Genomic DNA, 9,184 nt, shown 5'->3' on the forward strand with positions numbered 1-9,184 from the left:
GCCCAGCTCTTTTTTGGTTGCAGCTATCATTGTTGTTTGGCGGGCCCGGGCTGGATTCAAACCCACCACCGTAGGTGTATGTGGCTGGCACCTTAGCCACTTGAGCCACAGGCACTGAACCTAGAAACTGTTTCTTAAAGAATTCCTGGCTGGCAGTTTGCATTTCCTCCAAATGCCACTCAGACAAATAGTTTATTTCGTAAGATGATTTTTGTACTCTTTCAGGAAATCTTGGCTTTATCATTGAGGTTATTAGGTATAGTTTCTGTCTTCCATGTTACTGGTGACACTTTCCAGCTTCCAAAAGTGTTTTCTGCCCTTCAAGCCCTCACCGACAGCTTCCTCAAAGCCCTTTCAAGGCTTTCACTAACATTACTTTCCTGATCCTTTCAGATTTCACTGATGGTCACCTCAAAGGCCTTACAGATCTTGTCTATTACCTGATCCTAAAGCCAACATCGTGTTTTAGGTTTTTATTATAGCAGCTCCTCAATGCCAGTATTAAGATCTGTTACTGTTATTTGTGCTTCATAACAAATCACCTCAAATTTAGTGTCTTAAAACAGCAGTTATTTTGGTTGTGTGTCACAATTTCTGTGGGCTAGGAATTCTCCAAAAGCTTGGCTAAATGGTTCTGGCTCCGGGTCTTTCAAGTGGTTGTAGACAGGGACTGCAGGAGATTCACTGTAGAGGGGAGCAGCTGAGGGGGCCGAGTGTCTTTCTGTCATCACATGGTCTCCCCACATAGCCTCTCAATGTGGTTTCTCCACATGGACTAGTTTGAGCTTCCTGGCAGCCTCAGGGGTGTTGGACAGCTAACATTGGACTGAGGCTCCAGTGGTGAACAGCTGGTGAGCAAGTCCGAAAGCTCTGTCACCTAGCCTCAAAAGTCATACCGTGTCACTTCTAACTCACATCATTCTGTTAGTTATAAGTCACCTTCCCCTCTCAATGGGAAGATAGTAAAGGTGACATTGTAGGTGAGCTTGTAGATGGGAGATAATTTCATAGGCACCTATGGAAATTAAAATCTTTTCTAAATAGGGAATCAAGTAAAGAATCTTACCTGTGGTTGCCTTGTGTAAGGCTTTCTAAATATCAAAATAGGACTAATCCTTGACCTCTGGTTGTTATAGTCTAAAAACAAGAAGAAATACAAAGACTTTTTATTTAGGCAATTATAAATGTTATGTATAAAGTCTTAAAGTTTATATTATTTAATTTGTTCCAATATTTACTGAGCAAGATTCTGGGCTTTATACTTTATAATGGCGTCAATATAATGCCTAATTCTACATTAAACTGGTGTCAGTAATGTCATTTATGGTGTCCATTTTACTCATTTATGTTTTTCTGATTGTCAGAGAAAAATCTGACTTGCTATATATCTTGAAATAACTATTAAAAGTACAGTGCAGATAAATATCATATGGATTCTTGGTTAATAGTCATTGGGATCTAAGATGCCTTGGTGTTACTGCATGTAGAAGCAGTATAAATTATTCATTCTAACTCTTGAAATTTAGTTGACTTTTTATCACTCTTAAAAACAACTTTAAAAACTGGTTCCATGGTTTTGTGTTTTGGTTATTTAGCTTAACTCTCTGCAGCTTAACGTCTCTGAACTTGGTATTTTTTATCTGTGTGATTCTCAACTAGAAACATGTGGCAGTGTTTGGAGGTGTTTTTAGTTGCCACAACTGGGTGGGGCAGTGCTCCTGCAATCTAGTGGGTTGAGTCCAAGTATGCTTTCAAGCACCTTTCCATATACAGACAGCCCTTCACAACAAAGAATTGTCTGACCCAAAATATCTGTAGTGCCAGGGTTGAGAAACCCTGGACTAGATGATCATTAAACTCCTGCCCTACTATAAAGGATGTGATTGGTAGTTTTTGAATTTTGCCATAATAAAGAATAAATAAAATACTCATAATATTCATAACACGCATAGTGGTGTAGGTACTAATATGTGCTGTGCTGTGTGCCATGTTTGGCCAAGGAGTCATGGTGCAAAGTTTTGTGTTTCTTTTTGTTTCTACATTCTACCCAGTACTTTTGTTGCCTTTTTAATATTCTGTAAATTTTCACACACAAATATATGGTCTTTCAGATTTCTTCCCCCTCAATTATTTTTTGAATGGCTGAATCAGTGACTGATTTTAGGATAATTTTCTCACTTAAATGAATCTGCAGATAAGATTAGGTGAGACTTGTCGGTGAAAAAGGAGTTAGGGAAAAAAAAAACTTCTTCATAAGAAGTGTGTTGGAAAACCATGTTAACTATGTATATGTAAGAGAGATTCAAATATACTACACTGGCTGTGATAGTGTGTATTGATTTAGTTACAAATTATTACATCTTTTTTGTGTTTTAGGGGGAAAAATTGCCTAGTCTCTTCTTTCCTAAAAGCAGCACTTATTTTGTCCCCCCAAATGCCCTTTATCTATATGAACTGTTCCTGTCCAGAAATAGCCTTTGATGCTTGACAGTTCTTGTGTTTAATGGAGGTTTTATTTTGAAATTACTTTATTGGATGAACTATAGTTTTTCTTTATATAGTCTATATTTTCTCCAGTATTCTGGATTTGGAATTTCTTTTTAAATGTATTGAATATGTTACGAGAATTGCTTAGCTGATGAAACTGTTTTGATTTTTTCCTCCGTTTCCCATGTTCTAACTGTCTTTCATGTCCCCCATTTCTAAATCCTCTAATTTGGGGGCTTTCTAAACTACATACAATGTTAATCCTTACTGTGGGACTGTAAATGAAATTCTTTTAAATTATTACTCCACAAATTATTTTTCTGTTTTCTGGGAGTTTGGGATGTGGGTTTTGTTTCAAAAAGTTCTTTCTTCCCTTTCCCTACTTATTGTGGGTAGTTATTATCGTATAGATATTACTGCTCAGGTTAGTGTTATGATATCAGTGACTTATGGTGAGCCTTGATATGTAAAATGACACATGTAGGCCACGCGCAGTGGCTCATGCCTCGTAATCCTAGCACTCTGGGAGGCCGAGGAGGGTGGATGGCCTGAGCTCACAGATTCTAGACCAGCCTGAGGCCAGAATGAGACCTCGTCTCTAAAAATAGCCAGGCGTTGTGGTGGATACCTGTAGTCCCAGCTACTTGGGAGGCCGAGGCAACAAAATCGCTTGAGCCCAAGAATTTGAGGGCACAACAGCACTCTACCAAGCACGACAAAGTGAGACTGTCTCCAAAAAAAGGACAAATTTGAAGATTTAAATTCCTTACTCTTTAAAAAAAAAAATACCACATTCCCTTATTTCTCTAAGGATGGATCTTGGTGGGGTATGGGAATATGAATATCTATTAATATTTTGAAAGTCTTCAGCATGAGTCATTGATTTCACAGCACATCCAGAGGATAAAGAGTAATGCCAATCAATGTTAGAGAAAGTTTTTGTTTTTTGAAATAGAGTTGACTAAATGGCAAACGAATATTTCTGTATGTACTTTGCTTCAGTGATGCTAGAGAGTTGGGATTATAATATAATACAGTTATGAATTCACAGGAAATCTTAGTAAATGCAGCTGTGAACTAAAATATAGCTAAAGGAACAAAAAGCAAAGGAATATTAATTGAATCCATTTATTTGCTTATTTAATATTTTATTTAGAAATGACCTTGAGAGTATTGCATATCTTTTTGAGAATTAATTTCCTATATCAGTGAAACTCTGTTTAGGCTATATTATGCTCATTTGCTGCTGCTTCCAAAACTTTTCTTTTTTATTTTGGATTTATAAAATGTTCTTCCAAGATACAGAAATATTCTTATTCCTTACTGGTTTGGTATACTTACTGAATTATGTATTATGTTTTAATGTTAATGTATGCATTAGAGGAAATTGGTACCCTGGGTGGTAATGGGATTTTTTCTAATCTATATAAAATATGAATCTGTCAATTTTTCTTACAATACAGGATGATGAAAACAATAACTCGTCTTCACAAAGCTATGGTGTTTCTTGAATATTTCACAAGTAATTCTTGGGTTTGGAATACTGACAATGTCAATATGTTAATGAATCAACTAAACCCTGAAGATAAAAAGGCAAGCATTTTCTGTTCTATATTAGGAAATAAGTAGCATACTAATTAGAGACCCATTAGCAACCCGAGAAATAGGTACTTCCCCACAACCATTATAAGGAAGTCATTGATTTATTTATGATCTCTCATTAAAGCTTCAATCATAATTATTGGTGATAAAATAAAATTCTCTTAAAATTTATAGTTTAAGTATTTTAGAACGGCAAAGGTATTTTCATGGTATGGTTGACATGTTGATTCCTTTTTCCCTCAGTGGGTTCAAAGAAAACTTTAACTTCATGTGTTTTTCCTCCAATCATTTTGTTTTCTCTGAGTTTTGAGAAAAACCTTCTCTAAGAAATTGTTTTTCACGAGCTTTTTCACTTTTTTGTCATTCCATATTTCACTCTTTGCTAGTTTAAAACTTAAACTCTCTATATGTGGTCTTTGCAAGGTTATTCCAGATATTTTATCATGTATATCTAACACAGACTATGTTATGCAATATCTATAGCTGCCTTCTCAGTGATATTTAGCAGCTTTAAATGTTTTAGCTATGATGAGCACTCTCACTAACTTATTTGGTTGTGTATTATATTTGGGTATGATTAAAAAAAATTTTTTTTTTAATTTACCTTGTTTGTGTTGGGGTCTCTGAATTCTGAAGTTTGGTGTCTTTCAGCAGTTTGGGGAAGTGATTAGACATTGATTATTCAAATACTTGGTCTTCGTCATTCTCTTATCTGCTTCCACAATTCATAGCCTATGTTAGATCATTCTGTCCTCAAGGTTTTTAACCTTAATTTCAATATTATATCCCTTTGTTTCTGGACTAAAATCTAGATAATTATGATTCTATGGCAGTCTATCAGCTATGTTTAAACTAAACAATTGAATTTAGAGTTTCAGTTATTTTCATTTTTTAGAAAGTTTAATTTATTCTTTAGATCTTATAAATATTTCTTAACTAGTCTCTGGAATTTTTTTCTTTGAAACATATTAAACATAATTGTTTAAAATTCTGTGCTTGGTGCCATAGCACAGTTGTCATATGATGCCAGCCATGTACATTGAGGCTGGTGGGTTCGAACCCAGCCCTGGCCAGCTTAAACACCAATGACAACTGCAACAAAAGAAAAATAGCTGGGCATTGTGCTGGGTGCCTGTAGTCCCAGCTACTTGGGAGGCTGAGGTAAGAGAATCGCTTAAGCCCAAAAGTTAGAGGTTGCTGTGAGCTGTGACACCACGGCACTCTACCAAGGGCAACATAGTGAGACTCTGTCTCTAAATAAATGAATAAATATATAAAATTCTGTTTCTGATAATTTAAACTTGCAAAGGATTTATAGCATCTGATTCTGCTCTCTGTTGTTTGAGCTGGGCCTTGTTCATGGCAACTTAATTCTTTGTTTTCTTATTGTAACTTGTTTAACTGTAAATTTTGTATTCCTTGAGGATCTTTCTGGGAAGTTTTTTTTTTGAGACAGAGCCTCAAGCTATCCCCCTGGGTAGAGTGCTGTGGCTTCACAGCTCACAGCAACCTCCAACTCCTGGGCTCAAGCAAGTCTCCTGCCTCAGCCTCCCAAGTAGCTGGGACCACAGGCGCCCGCCACAACACCCGGCTGTTTTTTGGTTGCAGCCGTCATTGTTGTTTGGCGGGTCTGGGCTGGATTTGAACCCGCCACCTTAGGTGTATGTGGCTGGTGCCTTAGCCACTTGAGCCACAGGCGCCAAGCCTCTCTGGGAAGTTTTTAAGGACTAGATTGAAATTGTAGTTTCCCAATAAGGATTTGCTTTTTCTTCTACCAGTAGCCTAGTTAACTAGCCAGATGGTATTAACAAGCCAGGACAGGTTTTTAGCATAATTTAGGTGAATGTAGGGCCTTAAATAGACCACTGGTCTATCTAGTTCATGATTAGTTTCTTGAAGAAGTTTTTTATCCTCCAAGTTCCATCTTCCTTTCTCTCCCCACTTACTTTTTTTAATTTATGTTTTACTTAGCCCAATATATCAAAAATATTTGAACATACCAAAAATTTAAAAATTTATAAAAGCTATTTTCTATTTTTCATACTGAGCCTTTAAAACCCAGTGTGCATTTTATACTCCACCTCTTAGTTTGGACTAGCCACATTTCAAGGGCCAGAGAGACACATTTAGCTTGTGGCTACTGTATTGGACAGTGCCGATCTAGTCCATTCTACTGAACCTGCATGACAAAAGTCCTCGAGTGAACTGTTTCTCTGTCCACTTTTGTGTGTGGTGAATTTACTTTTTTTCACCCTTCCTCTTAGGATAGAGCTTTTTAGGTTCTTATCTCTTTGCACAGGTATTCTATAAAGGTCCTTAACTTACAGGACACAGGCTTTATTTCTAGACAGTCTTCTCCCTGCCTACAGCCTTCAAGGCAGGATTAAGCCACCAGGGTCTTGTAGATACTCTCAGGTTGTTGTGGCTTCTACTGATTCCTTACTTTCTCCTTCCTTATCTTCCCCCCATGCATAACACATATTGCTTAATAGATTATTAGAAGACAAAAGTATGAAATAATCATAAATGTGAATAGATTAAAAAAAAAAGGTAAAACATGAAACAAAGGAAGGGGAATCAACATCCCTTAAAATGAAATAACACGGTTGTGAGATGAATCTTTACTAAGGGGAGAATGAAATAAATATGCCTTAAATGCCACACTAATAAAAGACAAAATTTATATATGTATGTGAGTGTATATGTGTACATATAATACATTTTGGATAAGAACTCTTAATAAAACCAGTAAATGTATCAGTACGTGTGTGAAATAGTGAGGAATACATAGATCTATTTGGACAATAGAACTTTGTCTTTTTTATTTTTAAAAAAAATGTCAAAGGCTTCTTTCTTCTTACATTTAACCTAATTCTCTTTAAATGCCAACATGAGTTACCAGATTATCTTTTCAAATGTTACTGTGTTTAGTGGAGATTATGAACTAGAAATAAGAACTTTTTTGCTAATAGCAATAAGATTTTAAAAGTTAATTCTGTATTTAAACATTTTGTAATCACACCATTTGGAATTGGCCTTTACAAAAAATATAAATTTTTTACTGACTGTGAAAAAAATTACTTAGGACAGTAACCAATTATTTTTTGTTAATGTAGACCTTCAATATCGATGTACGGCAGTTACATTGGGCAGAATATATAGAAAACTACTGTATGGGAACCAAGAAATATGTATTGAATGAAGAAATGTCTGGCCTCCCAGCAGCTAGAAAACATCTGAACAAGTGAGTCTGATGCATAGGTTTGTTTGTATCTTGTCTTCCTTATGAAATATTGTGTACATTTTAGGAATAAGCTGATACACTGTATAAAAGATAGTGCTAATGATCTTACATATTTCGGATAAATATTTACCTGTGGGCTGGAACTACAGTAGCCTTGATTTAGCCTAAGATTGTTGAAAGTTAATAATCTATTTCTTAATATAAAGTTCAGGTGGAACTGAGTTTTTTAAATTACTATTATCTTATATTGCTATAAAAAAGCAAAGATAATGGGAGAAAATTAAAATGTCTTTTAAACTAGATAATTTATTTATGTACTTTTATTATCCTACTCAAATACTCTTTGAAAGAACAGATACAATAATACATCATTCAGCATAGAATTTTTTCTTTGTAAAATAGAACTATAATAATTTCCTTATTCTCCTTATACAAGTGATACATGCTGGCTTTTTTTAGTCTCAGAAAATAAAGAAGAAAAATCACTGGTAACCCACCATTCAGAGATACATAAAATTTTAATGATGATCTTTTTTATTTGTATTGTTTTTTAATACATTTATAACAGTTTTTAAGACTTTCACATTATTATCCCTCTTATGCCTCACAACTCTGTATGTAAGATTTTGCAGGGCAGCCAGTTGTGTAGATGAGGAAATTGAGGCTTAGGGAAGTTATAGTTACCTAAGCTGTACGATGTTACGTGGAAAAGCAAACTGGAATATTGATCTTTTGACTTCTTATTTAAAGTTCAAGCTCTTTTCTCTACATCATTGTTCCTATCTGAATTTAATGGAATTTATATAACATTATTACATGTTTAAATGTTTGTATTCCTTTCAAACACCGTCAGAACACATCAGAATGTTTTGAAACATGAGCTGGGTAATGAATGGGAATGGGAAGATCCTCCTTTATAGAGCTAATGTCATGTTTTATTCTTAGATGAAGACTGATCTAGTTGGTCTTTGATCATGTGTCTGTCATGTATAACTGAAGTAGAAAATTTACTTGTCTAGAATCTTGTAAGCAACTAAAGATGTCAAAAAATGTTTCCTGTGTTTTGTACTGTGATGTATACTATCATGACAAATCTTGATTTAAATTAGATAGAAAGCTGCAGAAGTTCAGGAGACATATCTGCTTTACCAAAATATTTGATGACTTCTTAGTACAGTGCTGGGCTTACAGAAGATGTTCAGTAGTATTTGTTGAATGAATTAATTTGTATCTCAAATAGACTGTTAATGAAAGGCATTATTATATTCATTATTAATAGAGGTAATACATTATTTGATGCCCTGCCACCCAGAATATACAGTCAGTTTTGTTTGGATTTTGCTAACTTTCTAACTTAACTTAAAAGCTTTCTATCTTAAGGACTTCTCGTTTAGTTTTTAAACAAATTTCAAGCTAATATGGACTCGAAGTTTGATTAGATTAAAAATCAAGTATTTATTAGCTGCTATCCAACAAGATTTTAATCTGGAAAATGCTGCCAAACACATCTCTTGATTTGCTTTCTAGGTTGCGGAACATACGTTATGGTTTTAATACTATCCTTGTGATCCTCATCTGGCGCATTTTTATTGCAAGATCACAAATGGCAAGAAACATCTGGTACTTTGTGGTTAGTCTGTGTTACAAGTTTCTGTCATACTTCAGAGCATCCAGCACCATGAGATACTGAAGACCAAGAATTTAGCATTAGAACATCTATGCATATGGTGGTCTAAATGCACAAAATGTAAAATGTACTTAAGTCATCTCACCTTTTGTCAAGACATTAAACCATCTTAGATCAGAGTGTGGAGTAAATTATGGTACATTTTGTGTAACATTTTAATGTTT

At 35.0% G+C, this 9,184-nt stretch overlaps 1 protein-coding gene across 1 annotated transcript in view; it reads left to right on the plus strand.

Moving 5' to 3' along the window:
• The window catches only part of FAR1 (fatty acyl-CoA reductase 1), a 63,591-nt gene extending 54,455 nt beyond the window's left edge, over positions 1–9,136 (plus strand). Inside the window, exons 10-12 of the mRNA XM_003781117.3 lie at positions 3,951–4,080; positions 7,206–7,333; positions 8,861–9,136. Coding sequence (XP_003781165.1) covers positions 3,951–4,080; positions 7,206–7,333; positions 8,861–9,023 — 421 coding nt within the window. The 3' untranslated portion in view covers positions 9,024–9,136. The remainder of the gene's footprint in view (positions 1–3,950; positions 4,081–7,205; positions 7,334–8,860) is intronic.
• The last annotated feature ends 48 nt before the right edge of the window (positions 9,137–9,184 follow it).

Source organism: Otolemur garnettii, unplaced genomic scaffold (assembly GCF_000181295.1).
Source record: "Otolemur garnettii isolate 467f Iridium unplaced genomic scaffold, OtoGar3 scaffold00001, whole genome shotgun sequence".
Classification (NCBI taxonomy): domain Eukaryota; kingdom Metazoa; phylum Chordata; class Mammalia; order Primates; family Galagidae; genus Otolemur; species Otolemur garnettii.